The sequence below is a fragment of the Microtus oregoni genome, unplaced genomic scaffold (genome assembly GCF_018167655.1).
Source record: "Microtus oregoni isolate MIOR12 unplaced genomic scaffold, Mior012 000021F_ref0000039, whole genome shotgun sequence".
Taxonomy (NCBI): Eukaryota; Metazoa; Chordata; class Mammalia; order Rodentia; family Cricetidae; genus Microtus; species Microtus oregoni.
The window spans coordinates 4,396,911-4,418,645 of record NW_024543080.1 but is presented as its reverse complement, the minus strand read 5'-3'; the positions used below and the strand labels follow the sequence as shown (position 1 = coordinate 4,418,645).

Sequence of the window (21,735 nt, the reverse complement as noted above, 5' to 3'; positions counted from 1 at the left end):
CTTCCACTGCCACACCAGCCTCTCAGTTTTGTCTTACCTGCTTGCCTTTCCCCGAATTCTGTCACTAGAGAGACATGGTGAGGGTGTGGAGAGGGCTGGCTCTCCTGGAGTTCAGGCTCCTGGATTACCTGCAGGGTTCTCAGCTATGTGTTCTAGTCTCCATGGTGTTGTCAGGAAGAGCTGGGAATTTTCATTATCTTTCTTCTCCATGCTAGTGCTTTTTCCAACTTTCACAGTTTAAGTGGAGCAGAACTGCATTTAGTTTAAAAAGTAAAGAATAAATCACTATTAGAGATGTTAGTGTATTTATCTCGTATTAGCCTTAAATATCATTATTTAGTTCTACTTAGTTTTACGAAAACAAACAAACAAAACACCTCAAGGTAAAAGATTTTTTGCTTTTGAAATACATGGATTGTTTTCTTGGGGGTCATAGATTTTTCAAGTCCTGAAGTGAACTTTATTATAGCACTGTGTTTTTTCATCTCCTGTGGTTGGGTCTGACCATGGATTGCTCTTCCTCTCATGTTTCTGTAGTTAGAGGACAGATGTGGCAGAACGAAAGTCATTAGCTGAGTACAATCTCTTGTTACTCATTTAATCTGTGTGGTTTAGTTACCCAGGTAACTGCGATAATTCTGTTCTCTTGATGCGGACTGCCAGGTGTCCTCCTCCCCCCTCTTTCCAGCATGGTTTATATTGATCTCAAAGTCACAGCTCTTAAGCTCTTTGATAGTCTAACCTAACTGCATGAGCAACAGAAGTCTTCTTAACGTGGCTCTTCTGAGTAAAGACGGTGGATTTGGAGAGCTGTGGGAGCAAAGCATGGGTTTGTGAGATTAGTTTGTACCATATTTGTGCTGAAGGATTTTGTTTAATTGCAGTTTGCTTTTTTGATTAATGTGTTTTCCTTCCACCTCCCTTTTGTGGTAGTAGAGATAGAACTCAGGACCTTGAGTGACCAAGTACTTTGTCCCCAGAATAAATGAGAAAGGGTCATATTGTATGGCTTCATCTGGACTGGACCTGGCTGTATAGCTTAGGTTGGCTTTGAACTCAAGGTCTTCCCCTGTCTCCCTCCCAAGTGCTGGGATTGTAAGCTTACACTACAGTAGCAGTTTCCTGAGAGTCTCGTTTGTTCTATACTGTGATGTTGTCATACTCATATTTCCTAAGGCATTGTTCCACTTGAAACCTAAAAATGTTTACATTGAACAACTCAAATATTTTATGAAGCAAAGTCCCAACCACAGATAAGTAAGTACCTTGTGCTCTAACCGTCATAATCTCATTTATCAGACTTTTTAGGGCTTCACAAATATTTATATTTACAAAAAAAGTCACTTCAGCCTCTGGAGATTTCATATTATTTTCATATTAAATATTTGAAAATTTAGCTGTGAAATCAAGATTTTATTTAATGTAAATTTGAAGGCTTTGACTAGAACCTCTGTTTATTTTAAATAGAACACTCTCTTCCTAAACAGGCTCTCTGGTCTGCCTTTGGCTTTGTTACTCCATTAGTAAATATAAGATTAAAATGTGGTTCCTCCTGTTTGGGAGGTGTCAGGATTTAGTAGGTACTCAGTAGAGCTACTGAGACATGGGCATTTACTTAAATTTGCTGTCAGCAGTCTGAAAGGAGCCTGCGCCATTAAAATGAAGATTATCATTATTTGCCAGTGTGTTCAGTTGCTTATTAGTGGGGAGGATACTATTATTAGTGGCGATAAGAGGATTTGTTGACACGGAGAAACCCTGTCTCGAAAAACCAAAAAAAAAAAAAAAAAAAAAAAAGAGGATTTGTTGAGTGCTAAGAAGAATAATTGAATTTTATGTTAGGTTGATTTGGAGAGTAAAAAAAAATTGCCATTATTTCTTTCCCATATGTTTTCTGATACTTTATTTTCTGTTACTACTGTAACAGATGACCACAAGCTCTGGGGCTTAAAACAACATGGTTTTCTGTGTTATACTTGTCTAGATTTCGTGTCTGACATGGAACATGTTGGACTGAGTGAGGTGTTGGTAGTTACTGTCTGGATGCTGTAAGCAGAGTGAGTTTCCTCGTCACTCCACCTGCAGGACCCTGCTCACATTCCTCAGTCTTGGAGCAGTGGCAACTTCATCATAATGGTGTGCTCAGCTCCCTCTGATCTGACTGGGAAAGGGGAAAGTTCTCGCTGTAAGGGTTAGGTGGTTGGACTCATGATAATAATCTAGGGTAATCTCTCCATCTCTTTAATCTTAGGCACATGCAAACTCTCTTTGGTCACTATCCTGACATGGTTGTCTTCTGAGGGTGTACTAGTTATTTTTCTCATTTCAGTTACAAAATATCTTACAGATGGCAACCCAGGAGGGGTGAATTATTTTGGCTCATGGTTTGTGGGTATAGTACAGCCTGGTAGGGAAGGCCTGGTGGCAGGAGCAGCCTTTGATTGTGGTGAGGGGAGTGGGGGGATGCTTTTCACATCTGGATTGATTAGAAAGCAGAGAGAGAACAAGAAACAGGGTTGAGCTATCCACCTCAAGACCTTTCCCAGGGAGATCCACTTAGTCCAGCCGGATTCCACCTCCTAAAGGGTCCCCAGTGTCTCAAATAGGGCCATTAGCTAGGGACCCAGTATTCAAACACATGAGCCTGTAAGTGACATTTGACACACAAGCCACATCAGTGGCCACTATTCTGTCTACTACAGAACACAGATACCTTTCTAGAATAATGTTTTACTAATTTAAAACTTTTGTGATTTCAATGAATGTTGGAAAATTATATTACCTCTAGCTTTGTTTTCTTAGCTTTAAACTTTTATCTGCGTTTCCTCTTTGACATCATTCCCTAGGTGTTTTGTAAGAATGCATTCTGTTCCTTGGGGACTTGAATCGAGAGAGGAGGTAGAGAGCACTTGTCTGTTGGGCACAGAGCATATCCCTTTGACTAGCTCCTTCTCAGAGAACTGGGTCACGTTTTTTTCTTCCAGCTCCTAGTTAATGATACACTATTCCTTCCACACCTGGTTGGTTCCTCAAGCCTAAACCACAAGAGGCGTTTTAGACTGTTCTTTCTATCCCCATCTTCTGTATTTACCTTGCAAACATTTTTCTATTCTATCATCTTTTCAGCCTTGTCGCTGTTTATTCAGCCTTGGCCACCCTTCTCGAGAGGAAAGACAGGGAATATCCTTTTACTTCCCACTCCATCCCTTCAGCGCTGTCTCTTCTTTTGCAGCTGGGATTCTCTAAACTTGAAATTCAGATGTCATTCTTACTTGCTGGCTTGTCTTTGCCTCTAAAACAGCCTCATTGTGATTCTGGGTTTCCAATCCTACCTCCCAGCTTCCTACTTTCTGTATTACCTCTTGAGTTCTGCAGTTGCAAACTGTGGTGGTGGGGCAGATCTGCTTTACTATCTACTTTTGTATAGTTTTGTTGACAAAGGTTTCTGTTCTGCCTGAGCCCGCAGCTGTTCAGTCCCAAAGAAATACACAGAGACTTACATTAATTATAAACTGGTCGGCCTATTAGCTTAGCCTTTCTTATTAACTAACTCTTACATCTTACATTAACCCATAATTCTTGTCTGTGTTAGCCATGTGGCTTGGACCTTTATAAGTGAGGCATTCTCATCTTGCTTCCTCTGTATTTGTGTGACTACTGTAGACTGAGCCTTTCCTCTTTCCAGAATTCTCTTGTTCTGGTCGCTCTGCCTATACTTCCTGCCTGGCTACTGGCCAGTCAGCGTTTTATTAAACCAGTACAAGTGACAAATCTTTACGTGGTACAAGACTATTGTCCCCTTTTTTTCAAAACAAGAACTCTGAATCTAATCTCCTTTTTTTTTTTTTTTTTCGAGACAGGGTTTCTCCGTAGCTTTTGGTTCCTGTCCTGGAACTAGCTCTTGTAGACCAGGCTGGCCTCGAACTCACGGAGATCCTCCTGCCTCCACCTCCCGAGTACTGGGATTAAAGGCGTGCGCCACCACCGCCCGGCCTAATCTCCTTTATTTAACTTTTTTCCAGACCATTATCCATAACAACTTGTAACCAACACTCTAAATAAAGAAAAAAATTTATAATCCATTTTTTGGGAATGTGGGCATAGTTTTCTAGGCTACTTATTGCTCATTGGGGGCACTGATAATTTTATGGGGCCCTAAAGAAAATGTAGGATTATGGTCAAATCCTGACTGGAATATTCTGCGAGGCTTGAGTCTGTTCTGGATGTAGAACTCAGAGGAAACTCCAACAGAGGTCCTTTGAAATTATGGATCATCTGGGCCATCCACTCCTATTGGGGATTTTTCAGGGGGTCTTCCTGATCAAACCTGATTTTTCTTAACTCAGAATGAATCCACAGACTCTCATTTCCTATGGAAACAAAAGCAAAACCTCTTCTCCATATCTTTTGACTTAAATTTTGAATTCAAGGCGTTTTCAAAATGTATTTGTTGGTTTAATCTAGCAGCATTTATAATCAAATGTCTTTTAGCAGCTGTTGCTCCTTCCTCAGCCATCAAACAATTCAAAGACAATGCAATAATATATAGTATCCAGATTCTCTGTGTAGTTTCCATCTTTATGTGGCTTTATTTTAAACTCTTTCTTTCTTTTTTTTTTGTTTTTTTTCGAGACAGGGTTTCTCTGTAGCTTTGGAGCCTGTCCTGGAACTCCCTTTGTAGACCAGGCTGGTCTCGAACTCACAGAGATCCGCCTGCCTCTGCCTCCCGAGTGCTGGGATTACAGGCGTGCGCCACCACCGCCCGGCTTCTTTCTTTTATTTTTATTATTAATTTTTGGGTTTTTGAGACAGGATTTCTCTGGGTATCTTTGACTGTCCTGGAACTCACTCTGTAGACCGGGCTGTCCTTGAACCCACAGAGATCTGCCTGCTTTTGCAGGGTTCAAGACCATTGTTCCACAACATAGTTTATGAGGCTAAAAGGGATTTTTCTTTTACTTATTTTAATTTGTGTGTGATCATGTTTATGTGTGTGTAGGTCAGAGATTATCATCAGGTGTAATCTCTGGCCCAGGAGCCATTCATCTTCTTTTTGATACAGAATGTCTCACTGGGCCCTCATCAGGGTGAACTGATTAGGCTAACCAGTGAGCTCTAGGGATCTTCTGGTCCCTGCCTCCTCAGCTCTGGGATCGGAGGGACATGCACAAGATGTGGTTTTTTAATGTGTGTTCTGGGGACTGATCTCAGGTCTCCACGCTGTGCCAAAGGCATTTTACTAATTTTTCCCTAATCTAATTTTTATATATTTCAATATTTGTGACACATAAGAATTATGCAGTTCAAATCCAGTGTCTGTAAATAAAGCTTTATTGGAACTTAGCCATGCTTATCCATTTATGGATTTCTTACAGCTGCTTTTGCAGTAGCAGAGTTGAATCATGGCGATGGAGACTACATGACTCACAAAGCTAAAACATTGCTTTCTGATCCTTTACAGAAAAGAGTCAGCTCTCACTGTCATCACATGATTTGCAGTGGTCCCTTTCCTAACACTTCATTCCATGACTCTCAATACTTTTTACTCTGTTTCTTTGCCAACCTGTTTTTTCTTTCTTTAATAGTGGCTTCATTAAGATAAATTTCATATATAGTACAATTCAGGTATTTAAGGTATATAGCTCAGTAGTTTTTTGTTATATACCTGGAGTTGTGCAAACATTACTGTAATATTTAGAATATTTTCATTATTCTTCCAGATATTTTCTCTTTAATGTCCATCTCCCTCACTACCCCCTTCTCCATCCCTAGATGACCACTAAGTCTGCTTTCAATTCTGATTCACACTCCCGTTTGTGATATTTTGTATAAATAGAATAATTTGTGTTGTTTTGTGACTGTTTTCTCTCACTATATAATAAAGATACTATACTATTAATGTATTTGTATATTGTTTTTAAGGTTAATACATATTGTAGCATGAGTTAAGTACTTTGTTCTTTTTGTTCTTGATTAATATTCTATTATAGTCTCTTTAACATGTAAACAAGGACTTTCTAAAAAGGATCAGCAGCATAGGAAATCAATCCAAGAATTGACAAGCGGGGTTACATGAAATTAAAAAGCTTCTGTATACATTGCAAAGGAAAAAAAAATCACCAGAGTGAAAAGATGGCCTATAGAATAGAACCAAAATCTTTTTCCAGCTGAGCATTAGGCAGGGGAATAGATATTTAGAATCTATAAAGAACCAAAAAAAAAAAAAACCCACAAAAATTTATACAATCAATAAATGGGCTAATGAATTGAGCAGACCATTTTCAGAAGAAATATATATGGCCAATACTTGACAAAATGTTCAACAATCTTAGCTACATAGCAGTTCAAATTAAAACTGCTTTGAGAGCTGGCAAGATGGTCCAGTGGGTAAAGGTACCTGTCATAAGATCTGACAACTAGAGTTCCTGGATCCACATGATGGAAAGACCCGACTGCCAGAAGTTGTTCTCTGATCTCCATATATGTGGCATGCACACCATCGCGCACACACACCCCATATGAATGAAAAATTTAGAACTTTGGGGCTGGAGAGATGGCTCAGCGGTTAAGAGCATTGCCTGCTCTTCCAAAGGTCCTGAGTTCAATTCTGAGCAATCACATGGTGGCTCACAACCATCTGTAATGAGGTCTGGTGCTCTCTTCTGGCCTGCAGGCATACATGCAGACAGAATATTGTATACATATATATATATATATAAATATATATAAATATATATATATATATGTATTTAAAGTTTAAAAAAATTTAAAACTTTTCAGAGTTTTATCTCACTCCAGTCAGAATGGCTACCACCAAGAAAACAAATGACAACATGCTGGAGGGCTATAGGAAAAGGGAGACAAATGTAAACAAGGTAGAAGTCAGTGTGTAGATTCCTCGAAAAACTGAAAATTAAACTACATATGACTCAGCTATACTGCTCCTGAGTATTTACCCAAGGGATCGTAAATCAACATAGTAGAGATTGGTGCACATCTGTCTGTGTTTATTGGTACACTAATTCAAAATAGCTAAGCTGTGACATCAGCCAGCTTATCTATCAACAGATAAATGGATAAAGCAAAATGTGATTCATATCCACAATGGAATTTATTTCAGCCATAAAAAGGTATCAAGATACCTGCAGAAAAATGTGTTCATTTTGTTAGAAAATCAAAGTGTGATCATTAGTTGTGTTGAAGACAGGATAGTGGAACACAAGTGGCATGAAAGCAGGAGGGCGACTGCAGGGAGGAGTGGAGATCAGCAAAGGGGCGAAGAGGAGGAGCAGAGTAGTGTAGGAAGGTGGTGACTAAAGAGAAGCAGAGCAACAGAGCTCATCACTTGTATGCTGACTTAAAAATGAGCAGGAGCATTCCATCGTAGTATAGTGCCGCAATTTATATTTTTATTCAGCAGATGAGACATTGGGTTCCTTTACCCTTGGGGTTGTTAATGAATAATGTCTCTAGGAACATTTTTGTACTAGTTCGTGTATGGACAGTTCCTTTAGGTATATATCCGGACTATCTTTTTTAATCCTTCAGTGATTGACTGTGGGATCTTTTCTTTCACAACTTAACTTCCTAGGTTGGGGTAAGGGTCTTCATAAGACCTGCTAAGAGCCTTTTAATACTCAGCACAGTATGTTGACGCCATTCCTTTACACGTATATTTCCTCTGCCCCTTTGTAAGCTTTCAGAGCATAGCAACACTGCTTCATTCACCGTGTACTGACTGCAAACCGTACAGGTTCCTTGGTATTTGTTGAGCTAGGGACAAACACTGTAAAGCAGTCAGTACTATTGAGTTAAACTGTCTTGTTGGGGGAGCTGGAGGGAAGGCGTGGTGGTGAAGAGCACTGGCTGCTCTTCCAGAGGTCCTGAGTTCAATTCCCAACAACCACTTGGTGGCTCACAATCATCTGTAATGAGATTTGGCGCCCTCTTCTGGTGTGTGGACATACATGGAAGCTGAATGTTGTATACTAAATAAATAAATAAATAAATAAATCTTAAAAAAACTGTCTTGTTGGTTTTCTGTCTCATGCCAGTCGACATTTTAGAAAAGATCTCCTTGAATACATTCTGATGTAACTGACCTTTTTATGTATCTTGTTTTAAGGCCGGCAAGGAAAATTAAGAAAGAAGGAAAAGACAAGGAAAAGGTGTCAGATGAAAATCCAGATGATATAGAAAAAATAAAGTCATATACGTATATGGAAAGTGAACCTGAAGATGATGTCTATTTAAAACGCTTGTACCCAAGGCGGATCTATGAGGTGGAGAAAGCTATTCACTTACTTAAGAAGTTTCAGGTTTTGGACTTCACAAATCCAAAGCAAGGCGTCTACCTTGATTTAACATTAGATATGACATTGGGGAAAAAGGTATGTAGCCTTGTGTTTTTATTAAAATAGACACATAAATTGATGCTTTTAAGTTTTAAAGTTCCGGGTAGGAGTAGGGGTAGAGAACATGTGATTTGAAAGTTGAAGCTGGGAGACTGGGGGTGGAAAGGGTTTACATGGAGATGGAGGTGGTGAAGGGGAGAGTTGGGGTGGGTGGAGAAGAACAGCCAAAACTCAGGAGGTATCAAAAATCCATAATTAAACTGGCTACTTCAGATAAGCTAATTTATGTAAAAGTAAAATTAAAAATTCCTTTTAATAATTTTTAGAAAGTCTGATGGTCTTTGTATGTTACTATGAGAAATATATTTCTTACAAAATATAAAATATGTTGAAAGCTTGCTAGGAAGTTGTCTTCTTTCCTTGGATTCCTTGCTTTGCCTTTTTATATTTCAGCATGCTCACTTTTATTATAAAGGTAAAATGTTGAGTTCGTATAGCTCCATTCAAGTTTAAATATGGTTATATGTATCAGCTTAGTAGGAGCTTCCTAATGACAGTCAACATCACTGGGAACTTCCTGCAGCTAGTCACTTTATTCAGCAGTACTTTGCATTGACTTTTGCATTTAATTTTGTAGTAATATCAGGAAATTGAGGTGCAGATGCAGACTATTTGGCATAAAAAAGAAAGAGTTAAGAACTGAACCAAGGCTTGAGTCACTTCTTAGATAAATATCAACCATGTTATAATTTTTATTTTGTATATTACTGTTAATTATTCATATGAAAAGTTTTTATATTACCTTTTCTCAATAATGAGGTTATAAGACATAACGGTGTCTTGTAAGACCTCAGGCATCATTTGGACATGGAATCTATTTATGGACTATGATACTAATGATTTGATCTTTGTCTTAGTTTGCTCAGTTTTTGTTACCCCAGGGCTGCGAACTGACCCCAGGGCCTTGAGCATTGTAGGCAAGCAGCCTACTGCTCATCGTTTAATGCCTCTCACCAAGTATGTGTAGAGCAAGCCAGTGTCCCCAGGTGCTAGTACGGCGGTTGTTCCCCTTGGGAGACTACTGAAATCTACTGGGCATGGTAGTAGAAAAGGAATGCCCATCGGTGAAAGTAAGTTGGATGGCTGATATGAAGTGTGCTGAAGAATTTATGCCTCTGGTCTGAAAAATCCCCAGGAAGCTATTGTTACCTGAAATCAATTTTATTAGAGGAACAGTCCCGTTTCTCTTCTGTCAGGCCTGTTTTCATATGGAATCTCCCTCAGAGATCTGATCAACAGATCTAGGTAGGTCCTTCACCAAAATGACTGAAGAGATTCATTCTGAAGTAAAGGATTTGTACTTAATTGGATGGTGTCTCAAATGATGTCATTGTTTATTTTGGATTTTCAATTCACTTCCCAAATACATCTGAAAGTGATGGTGATCTAGGTTATACTAAAATAAACTCTCCAAGAAGCTCTTTTCTGTCTTGGCTTTCTCTTGTAGATCTAGGGTTTGTATTTATAATTGCCTAGAGCCATGGTGTACATTAAGGGATTCTATCTTTCCTTAGGATGTCTAGCTGTTTTCTTCATCTTCCTTGAGTCTGTAATACATTTGAAAATTTAATTCAGGTTAACAAACATCTGTTGACATTCAGTTAATGGAAACCAGGTTTCCATTTATTCCCTGACTTTTTTTTCGATATCAAGAGAGATACAGATATGAATGTATATCCCAATGTTTGAGAAACTGATAAATGATTTAGATAGAAACCACATGCAATGGAGTATGAAGCTAGGAAGGGAGATTTAGATACTTATTTTTTAAAACAAGCATATATAATGTCTTGAGCTTTAAATTATAACCAGAGAATGGTTTGGAATAGATGAGAGGAGCTACTGTAGACTGAAAGAACTTAAAGCAGGAGTTGAGTACGGCGGTGCATCCCTATATTCCCAGCACTTGGAAGCTGAGGCAAGAGGTCTTGATTTTCAAGTCTGCAGAAAGGCCTGTCTATCCTGCCAATGACCCAACAACCAAAACACCTCAAAAATGAAGAACATGTCAGTTATTTTTTTATATAGAATCCAGAAGATAATAGAAAAGATGAACTTTTTGTAATTATTTTTCTCCTTTGTATGTTTAGAAAAAAGTGGAGCCATTTGCCAGTGTTATTAGTTTACCGTACCCTTTTGCTTCAGAAGTCAACAAAGTTGCTGTGTTTACAGGGGTGAGTAATTTTGTCAGTAATTGTATAATTTAATTTTTAAGAAATTATTACTAATTAATGAAGAGAGTAGTGGAATATACTTAGAGGCAAATTCAGTATACATGTTAGTCCTTTAAAGCTCAAAGCAGTGACTTTTTTGAGAAGGAGATGCATATAGCATTCCTGCCACCATTACCAGGCCGCCTCAGTAGTGTTCCACAGACCTGAAGAGAGATATGGGCTGTGTCCTGGGTCTTCAGGTCTTCTTCAAACTCCTCAGAAACACCAGGGTTATTTTATACAACAGTGACCACTTAACTGCTCTGAGTCTCCAGAAAACAAAAAGAGAGAAATGGGATATCTGGAAGGAAAATCACAAATACTGTTTTTCTTTGAAATTTTCAGACATGACTTACGTTTTAGATTTTTTTTGATTTATTGAATTTTTCCTCCTCATATTAGTTTTATAAAATGAAAGTTAGTAAAACTAACCGTACTTTAAGTTTTTGTTACTGACAGAACCAGGGATATGTCTCAGCTTAAAACAAATACCTGGTCGTGGAGCCAGCAGGCAAGGACATGATAAGTGTGGACACCGGCTCTGTCGGGTTTCTGTGTTTTTGACAGTTGTTTATAATGTACTAACCTCTTTGCTTAGTTTTTCTTTCATAACTGAGACTTTTTATATTTTCTCTGTTTTACTCTGGAGGAAGAAACTGTGTTCTTTCCAGTAAGTGGGGATTATAGTTGTTGGAGTGTACTGCGTGATGTTTGGCTCTTTTTGAGGGGCCCATCACCCAAATACCAAATAAATCATACACAGAATCTTATTCTTACCTAGAATCACCTGGCCTTAGCTTGACTTGTTTCTTGTTAGCTTTTTAAATAATTACCCTGACTACCTTTAGCCTCTGGGCTTTTTCCTTTTCTTACTTCTGTGTATCTCCCTTTCACTCTTACTCCGTGGCTGGCTGTGTGGCTGGTCCCTGATGTCCTCCTTTCCTTGTTCTTTTGTTGCTCCTTCTATTTATGTTTTCTGCCTGCCAGCCCCGCCTACTTGCTCCCCTCACTGTTGGCCATTCATCTGTTTATTAAAACCGTCAGGTGTTTTAGACAGGCACAGTAACACAGCTTCACAGTTAATCAAATGCAGTGTAAACAGAAGTCACACACCTGAAAATAATATTCCCCAACAGGCGCTTCAAGTGCTCCAGTAACTAAGGGAGTGAAATATATTCCCAGAAAACAAAAAGAGAGAAATGGGATATCTGGAAGGAAAATCACAAATACTGTTTTTCTTTGAAATTTTCAGACATGACTTACATTTTAGATTTTTTTTGATTTATTGAATTTTTCCTCCTCATATCAGTTTAATAAAATGAAAGTTAGTAAAACTAACCGTATTTTAAGTTTTTGTTATTGACAGAACCAGAGACATGTCTCTTGCTGGGTTCTTTTTGCTTGATTTTGAGTCAGGGTTCATAAACATAGACCTAGCTGTTTTGGAACTTGCTGCATAGACCAAGCTGGTCTCGAACTCATAAGAGAGATCGGCTTGCCTCTGCCTCCTGAGTACTGGGATTAAGGGCGAGTGCCACCACTCTGGGCACTTGCTAGGTTCTTTATATGTCAGTCATCAAGATGTATTTCTTCTGTCAGTCAAATACTCCAGTGACACACAAATTGAAGATTTTTTTTCAGAATGTACTGTATCTAATGCAGTAATTGAAAATTGATGCATTTTCAATTAGAAATGAAACAATTTTGATTATAATTGATGTTTCTGACAGTTATTGAGAATATAATGTATTTGTTTAAAAATAATGTTTAAACTATTATGCTTTGGTAGAATGCATCAGAGATTAAAATAGCAGAAGAGAATGGAGCTGTGTTTGCAGGAGGAGCAGATCTGGTTAAGAAGGTATTGTGTTTTATGTTCATTGGCTATAAAGATTATTCTGATAGTTCTGCTATCCACTAATTTATTTTGTGTTTATGGGGTTTTTGTCTGCATGCATGTCTGTTCTTCATGGTGCCCTTAGAGGCCTGAAGGAGGTGGGGATTCCTTGGGACCAGAGATACATTACAGATAGTTAATAGCTGCCTTGTGGTTTCTGGGAATTGAGTCAAGGTCTCCTGAAAGAGCAACCAGTGCCTATAACTACTGAGCCATCTCTCTCTCACTCCATCCATTAATTTATTGTGTTTGCACATAATCAGTGGGAATAGATCATCTCCAAAATAGTACGTTTATAAAAAGGGGAAATTTGTTTTGTATTTTCTTCAGTTTCAAATCTAAGAAAAAGCCACCAAAACTTTTAACCATGGATTACTTCACACATTCATCCATTTGTTTATTCTTTACTGTTGTCATGAAAGTTTTGTGAATAAAATATAAAGGCCAATATTACTCTGGTTTTGAATGTGCGATTTAAAATGAAATCAAAATATTAGCACACACAGATATCTCATTCATATTTTAAAAGCTAAGTATCTTTTTCTCTCTGGGAATGAAATTATCATTTACTTGATATTTATCTTCATAGCATGATATTTCCTCTGAACACTTATTCCCTAGCCCACTTGAAGTGGCAAGGCTGGCTTAGCATGATAGCTGAGGAGTAAGTAGCACACCTTCAGGAAATAATAGCCTGGGGAGCCTTTTATAAAGAGAATGGCTTTTTTTTTTTTTAAGGTAGGAAGGGACATAATAGTTATTTCTAAAATTACAAAAAGGTTTTCCTTAACATTTTCTGGGAGTCCCTCTTCTAAATAGGTTAATTAAATTACACCATGAATGGGGGTGGGCAACAGGGAGACAGGAAAAACTGATTTAAAAGTGATGTGGGATGGCCTTCTGTATTCTGTATTCTGTTGCTTTTATTGGTTAATGAATAAAGCTGCTTTGGCCAATGGCTTAGAAGAATAAAGCCAGGCTGGAAGAGATATATAGAGAGAGTAGGCGGAGTCAAAGAGATGCCATGTAGCTGCCGAAGGAGAAAGACATGCTGGAACCTTAGGAGCCTTATTGGTAGTCCACCACCTTGTGGCAAAACACACAAATTGATAAAAATGGATTAGGATGTAAGAGCTATCTAGAAATACTCTAGAGTCATTGGCCAAACAATGTTGTAATTAATATAGTTTCTATGTGATTATTCAGGTCTGGGTGGCTGGGAAATGAAAGAGCAATCTCTGCCTACAGGAAATTTGTGTCCTTTGTTGAATATCCAGATCTTTTGCTTGGCTTACTGGGCAAGTCCTTCAGGGTACACAGCATGCCAACAGTGTTCTAAATCTGATGGTGGTGGTTTGGTTTTGTTTTCTTTCTTTTTTTTTTTCAAGACAGGGTTTCTCTGTGTAGCTTTAGAGCCTGTTGAGGAACTCCCTCTTTAGACCAGGCTACCCTGGAACTCAGAGATCCTTCTGCCTCTGCCTCCAGAGTGAGGGTATTAAAGGTGTGCGCCACCACCGCCCAGCTGTCTGATGGTGATTTTAATTTCTTTTTTTGTAAGGGCATTGGAGATAGTTTATCCTGGAGCCAAATTTGATTGACCAGGGCTCAGGAAACAAATGAGGTTACACCTCATTTTATGTTCCCACATGGAAGTAATTTTGTCATCCATCTAGAGGCCTCAATTGGGTTCTTTTGCTTTTCTAGTTAGAGATTTAAAAAGGCAAGAAAAATTTCAGGGGCAACAGGTAGCAGCAAGGAAATCTGGAACTCAGCAGACAGGAGCAGACACATCAGTAGCTGAAGAAAGGCTTTTATGGGGTGAGCAAACGCACACACAAGGACCCAGAGCAGAGGAGGGGACTCAGGAAGCTGAAGCCCAGCTTCTCCCTGGGAGTTGCTTTGAAGAGTCTTCCTCCCTTGTTTAAGGTTGTTATGTAAACACTTCTCCATCTGGCTTGAACTTGTTGAGCCAGTCCAGCCACAACAGGAGAGGCCTGGAGCCTTTATGCAATCTTCAGTGTCCAAAGTGAGCACACTGGGGACGTGGGAATGGATGAACGTTGCTTTAACACAGGTTCTCGACTGAGTCCAAGTGTAGTATCCCATTCTATCTGTATCATTTTCATTATTTAAAAAGGGTTTTTGATTGTATTTACATTTCAATACATGCAGGTGCTAGGGAATTTGAGAGTAGGGCTTGTCCTCTGGAGCCAGAAAATTAACATCACCTCTCCTGTCAGAGCCACTCCTTCAGTTCAGCTCTCAAGTGGTCCAGTTCCTCACGGAGGAGAATGTGTTGCACAGCCCCACTGTTCAGTAAAGGAAGCATCGGAAATAGAAACCTAAATAAGAAAATCTAAACTTGATTTTTGGTATATAAATATTGTAGGTACATAATTTTCTTTAAGAGCCCTGGTGGTGGATGCATTTCCTTGGGTAAGTTATCTTAACCAGGGTGCTCTTCCCGTCAAGTGTTTGACGGTTCCATGGTAGTTTTAGAAGGTATTCAGGTTATGAAGTAAGTTCAAAACAGTTTTTCAGGTAAATCATGGTTGTAGATTTGCAATCACAGTTCTATACATTCATTTATTTATTGCAGTACTCGAGTTTGAACCCAGGGCCTTAAACAGGCTAGGCAAGTGTTCTAAGACCAAGTAATACTCTAAGCCCCCATTCCTGTATTCCTAAATTAGTACACTGTTTTTCTTAGTATTTAGCTGGAGAGATGACTCAGCAATTAAGAGCACTGGCTGCTCTTGCAGAGGACCCAGGTTCAGTTCCCAGAATCCACATGGTGACTCAAAACCTTCTGTAACTCCAGTTTCAGGGAATCCTATGCCCTCTTCTAGTCTCCATGGGCACCAGACATACATGTGATGCACAGACATACATGCAAGCAAAACATTCATACCCATAAGAATAAAGACAAAACCTTTTTATAAAAGAAAATGTAAAGTAGGCTATAATCACTGAACTTTGAATCATTTCTAAGCTTTTATTAAATTCATTTCATTTTGAAATGTCATACATATATTTGGCTCAGAGTTATTTGAAAGTAATGTTTTTTTCTTGTTTGTAAAAGCATATTTCTATCTACAGATTCATCTTATTCTAAGATGTGTTCCTAAGGTTAATTGTAGCGTGACATTCACAATAATTTTTAACTTAAAGGAACATGTTGTAGAAGTAGTTTTAGGAAGCCTGTTAATGAAAGCTGTTTTCCTCTCTCCAGTTTTAATAGACTTAAATTCTTCTGTGGGAGATGCGTGTGAGTTGGATACATACCAATGTTATGTTCTAACTTATAACACCATTTGCCTAGCATAATCTCATGGTAGAATTAAAACCATTTAATTGTGTTTAAAAATGCATGCAGCTATTTTTAAAATATAACAAAGTGTTTTGTTCTGATATTTTTCATATCTGGTGACTATATATAATTCTGTTTTTGAAGAAAAGTGTGTACAATAGTACTTTTTCAAATCATGCTGAAATTCTGTCTGAAAAGGTAAAGGTTTTTTTTGTAAAGAGCTGTTTCTGTTTTTCTCTGGTTTTCAGATCTTGGATGATGAGGTTGTTGTGGACTTTTATGTAGCTGTTCCAGAAATAATGACTGAGCTTAACCCATTAAGGAAGAAACTGAAGAAAAGATTTCCAAAGGCTACCAGAAGTAAGGGAGAATGTTTCTTATTTTAATATGCTATCAGCCGCTTTCTTTATAATTTTGTTTGTAAGCAAAGCTGCTAATATGTTTGTAGATCAAATATTATGCCTAGTATTTGAAAATGATGTATGCAGCTTTATTTTTTCCTCTTTTGCGTTCGTATTGTTGTAACAGTGTAATGTGAGTAGCTACTGACTGATAATACTGTAGAGTATAGCCTCGCTGTACATTAGTGGAACGTACTAACTACTAAGAACACTGTAGTCATATCATTTTGTTGACATTTATACTCCTTTATCAGCATGTACATAAATGTATATATATGAGCATTTGGCTCTGTAGGTATTTCCCCTTAGTAGAATTTTTCTTTATGAATACTTCCTTCTTAAGAAATATAGTAGAATGCTGCAAGTGTTATAAAATGAGAGATATGAATTGATGAATTCCTAAGATAACAATGAGTTAATATTCAGTGGGGGCTTATTTAAATATAGGTGGGGAAGAAAGCAACACATCATGAATGAGGTAACTTATTTATCTATTTAGTTTTTATTTAACTTCTTTATTGATTCTTTGGGAATTTCATATCATCCACCCCAATTTTGCCCACCTCACAGTGCCCCCACATCCTTCCCTCACCCCTGCAGTGCCATTCCATGAAAGAAAATTTCAAAAAGAAATCAAAACAAAGCAAAGCAAGTAAAAACCTCTCTGCTTCTTCTTCCCCACCTCTCCAACGGAATGAGGTGACATTTAAGCTGTTACCAGTATAATTAGATGAATTAGTTGAGAACTAATATTGTAAGTAGAAAGAATATATTAACCACAGGCACTGAAGTAGGCTAGAAAGTATAGGCTGGCTCCAGTTAGGTCTTCTCAGCTGTAGGCATGGTGCCTCTACATAGATGTGGAGGTGAGCCGTGGGAAATGAGCGATGTTGGGTAGATTAATGCTGTTTTGAGGGAGTCTTTGAATTAGGAGTTAATGAGCGTGGGCTTGTTTTCCTATTGTCATGAATCATTTAGATGTTGTAAGGTGTGCTGTGACATGATCTATTTTCTAGAGCAGCATAGGAGATCCTGGTTTGGATTGAAACTAGAGGGAGGGAGCCCTGGTAGGCTGCAATCACGAGAGACTGATACAGGTGATGTTTAAGTTCTGCAGTTGTGAGGACTGAATGAAGAGTACAGTGTTAGTGACTAAATAGGAAAGGAGTGGTTGATGGGGAGACTTGAGTCAGCTGAGGCCTTTACACCAGGCATTCCCCTGACAAGTGGTGTCACACTCATAGAACTGATTCATTTGTTGTAGGTGGTGCTGAATGTCTGGTATAGATAAGGGTTTTTCTATAAGGTATTGTAAATAAAACAAGTTTTTATTTTTTAAAGTTTGTTTTGATAATTTGTTGTTTTCAAATATCATCTCCAGTAGACTAAAAAAAAAAAAAACTTAACTAAAATTCTTCCTACATATTAGCCACTAATATATCTAGTTGTACTCTAATTAAATATAATTCAAATGGACTCAAATTCTTTTATTCTACTATGGTTTTGTTACTTTTGTAGCCTGCATTAAATGATACCTTACTAAATGTAGGTGGGACTTGGCGTTTTTCATAGAGATTTCCATTGCAGCTCTCTTTGTTGTTAGGAATCAGACTCACATTTCTCCTAAGTCAGGCCTGTAATTGAATATTATTGGGCAGAAAAAGCAGCCAGCAGCTCTAATGGAGGCTGTGAAAGGAGAGACTCATGGTACTGATGCCCTCTGGGCCACCACTGTAACTTCTCAGCTGGTTCTCAGGCTCTAACTGCTGCCTTTGCCACTCTGCTCTCTAGACCCCCCGGGTGATTCCGTTTCCATCATTCTTTTCATCATCACCTGTTGGTGTTTAAGTTTGGAAGGGTTCTTCTCATTATCATCACATTTTTTTCTTTTTTAAATTGTAGAAGGTTTTCAAACAACTTCTTTATTCCAAATAGCAATTTCCTGTTAAAGTGTTTATTTTTATCAGTGGGGTTTATTTTACTTTCATAATGAACCACACCTCCCTGACCGTGTGTCTCCTTAATGTGTGTCCCTCTTAATGCTTAAGAAGGCTCCTGGAAGAATGACAGCACCCCCATTTCTTAGTGTTTTCTTTTCACCCGCAGGGTCTGCTCAATAGAACTAGCAAACATTTGTGTTCTGTAAGCATGAAAACAAACTATTAGCCTGTCAGAATGTTCAAACAGAACACACCAGATGTGCATGAGAACAGACGAGCTTGTATTATGCATTTTTATAGCTTGTTCAGATTATTTTTTCAGAATATTTGATTCCCTTTTGATCCAATAAAACCCACTGAGGTAGAATAGAAGTTCTGGAGCTGCAGCTAGAACTGGTCTCTGCAGCAGCATTCATTGGTTCCTGCAGCATCTCAGTTTACCAGCAGGAGCGGGAATGATCATCTCTGCTAGATCCAGTATGCACACTGCACAGCATGTTTCTAAATTTCTTATATAACTACAGTCAGTTTCACTTTTTCAAATTCCTGTTTGGCTTGTTTTCTAAGTACTTCTTTTTTGCTTCATGAAATATATTTAAAACTTGCTCGAAAGAAGTTTAGCTTCATTTTGCTAATTATTTCCCCTTCACCTTCTCCAAGAGCTCTTTAAAATTCTTACATCATCACTTTAGATATTTTTCTTTAATGTGGTGTATGTGTATGTGTTCATGTATGTTCTGGAGTGCTGTCACACTGGGCTCTGGCTCTAAGCTTTTCTTTAGTTCCTTTTCACAGATTGGAAATTTAGCTGGGTGGGATCTTGTCCTGAGGTCACCACTCCCTTTATTTTGTATTTAGCTCTATTCCTCTTCCTGGTGCTTTTTTTCTCCTCCAATTTTACATTTTGTAATTTGCCCTGTCAGCTTGGTCCATTTTTTTTTAATCATAAATCTTCATTAGAGTTACCACTAATACCCACATAACAAGGCTATACCAGACTGTTTTGAGATTTTTCTCTGCTCATGAATTAATCCAAATTTCTTCACTGTAGCCTCAGGCAGACTCTTTAGACAAAGGGCAAAAGCAGCCACTTTCTCCCTCCCCTCCCCCCCAAATATCACAATGAAGATCTCTAGGCAACATAATAAAGTTCTTTTCCTCTGAAACCTCTTGAGCCAGCCCCCCACAGTTAAAATCATTATCAGAGCCATTGTCTTCAATGCCCCTACTAGTATAGCAGTGCTTAATGCATTCATTCCACTGCTTTCCTAACTCAAAGTATCAACGTCCAAATTCCTCCAAACAAAAACATGGTCAGGCCTATCACAGCAATGCCCCAGTCCCTGATACCTGCATCTGTGTTTGTTAGGGTTTTCTTTGCTGTGAATGACCATGGCTACTCTCATTTAATTGGGGTGGCTTACAGTTTTAGAGGTTTAATCCATTATCATCATGGTGGGAAGCAAGGCAGCATGCAGGCAGACATGAAGCTAGCAAAGGAGCTGAGAATTCTTCCATCTTGACTCACAGGCAGCAGGAAGTGGTCTAAGACATTGGGTGTGGCTTGAGCATGTGTGAGACCTCAAAATTCATCTTCCCAGTGATGTGCTTTCTCTAACAAGGCCACACCTACTACAACAAAGCTATACCTTCTTATAGGGCCTTTTGGGGGCCATTTTCTTTCAAACCACCACAGAGGTGGTTGTATCAGGTGTAAGACTCATAAACATTTCAGTTATTTTAAAGTACTGTTCAAGTCTTAAAATAGCATTTTGTGCTTTCAAGTATTGCTTCTATTACTGAAATTGAACGCTTAGTTTATAGGAGGAAAAGTGCAAAAACTGTTTTCTATGCCCATACTAGTTTAAAAACTATTCATATGTAAAAAATCCATTAGTGATTAAATACTGTTATTATAATAATAGATTAATTATGAGTGCCTTATGGATAATCCTGATATGAACTTTGTTTTGTTTTCTTTATTTCAGCCCTAGGGTCTGCTGTGCTGTTTCTGACATAATGCACATACTGAGTTCTTTCTTTACTTTCTTGGGTCTTGGATTTATTTGTGTGTGTGTGTGTGTGTGTGTGTGTGTGTGTGTGTGTGTGCGCGCGCCTGCCTACCTGTCTATCTGCAGTATTCTTTGCTTATTTTCTTGGCACACTTTCTTATTCAGATATTATTTGAACAGGAGTACTATGACCATCAAATGAAAAATAATTACTCTCAACTTTCTGTTATCTACAGATTTTTAATTATTGAGTCTTTGTATTCTTTTTAGGACTTAGCACACCTAGCAGCAACAACTTCTCTTTCTCCTGCTCCTTCTTCTGTAGTATGTGTTCAATTTTTACTATTAAAGCAAAGATACCTTCATGTTAGCTGTTGTTATTGTCGTATGGCCTAGAATGGTACCTGGCTAAGGATAGTCTCTGCAAATGTTTGCAACTAAAGACCATTTAATGCAGGATTTAGTTGAAAGAAGATACAGAGTTAATAACTCCACTGAACTATGGATTAAGTGTAATTTACATATTTAAAATATAATTGTGTTTATACTAATTGAGCACTGATTATGTCCACTGGATGTGGTGGCTTTGAACAGGAGGGAAAGTCTTTGATGTCATGGAGCAGTTAGACAAACCAGCTTAACAGCAGCACTTAACCACACCCAGATTTGTTTTGTCAAACAGAGAACACTTCCCTGCCATTCAAGCCTTCCTTTGGTTGAGCTACCCTTGTTGTATAGTCTCAGTTCTTTGTCCTTATACCAGTTTTTAAAATAGTGGCCTTTAGTGATTTGTTGCTTCCACTTCTTACCAAGTATTATTCTTGCTTCCTGTCTCCTCTCTCAGTTATCTGAAATAGTGTTCTCAGTTACAGTCACAGGCCATTGCTTCCCCAGATTCTAATGTCAGTTCTTAGTTTTCACCATTTCATAAAATTTCAGCATGTTCAATTCTAACTAGCTTCTTTCTGTCTTTTCTTTCTTGCCTGCCAGCCTTGTTTTCTGTAGTAAAGGAAAAAAAAGATACATTTAGAATAAAAGACTGAATCATGGTTATTATGGAAGCAGTAGAGAGTGTTAGAGGGAGAGGAAGGCAGGAAAGAAAGTGAAGAGTATAAAACAGAAAAGAAAGTAGAGAGCAAGTGCATGTCAATAGAAGAAATCAAAGCCACGGTAATTTGATGTCTGTCCCTTCTGAGAAACAGGATAGAGTATAAAAGCCTCTCAGCCTTGGCTCTGTCCCTGTGGACTTCAGTGACTCTGTGACAAGGAAGTGAAGGCAGCAAATCACTGAGGACCGTTAATTCTTATCTACAAAATGTGTTCCATGCTAACAAATGCCCAATAATTTTTTTGATAATGTAGACAGAGTTAGCACCAACTATATACAAAAAGTTCATACTGTGTGTACACCAAGTTCCTAAGATTCCTAAAAGTGACTATTCATTTGTACAATTATTTTAGGGGAACTTATATGTGGTTTCTACCATTACATATGTCATTTCTACCATTACAGCCCATTTGTTAAATAAATGGGTAATTACTGACTAC

General features: G+C 38.3%; 1 protein-coding gene across 1 annotated transcript in view; it reads left to right on the top strand.

Annotated features, from left to right (window-relative positions):
- The window catches only part of Mrpl1 (mitochondrial ribosomal protein L1), a 52,861-nt gene that overhangs the window by 6,991 nt on the left and 24,135 nt on the right, over nt 1-21,735 (top strand). Inside the window, exons 3-6 of the mRNA XM_041671484.1 lie at nt 8,126-8,390; nt 10,505-10,588; nt 12,417-12,488; nt 16,083-16,194. Of these exons, the coding sequence (XP_041527418.1) occupies nt 8,126-8,390; nt 10,505-10,588; nt 12,417-12,488; nt 16,083-16,194 (533 nt within the window). The remainder of the gene's footprint in view (nt 1-8,125; nt 8,391-10,504; nt 10,589-12,416; nt 12,489-16,082; nt 16,195-21,735) is intronic.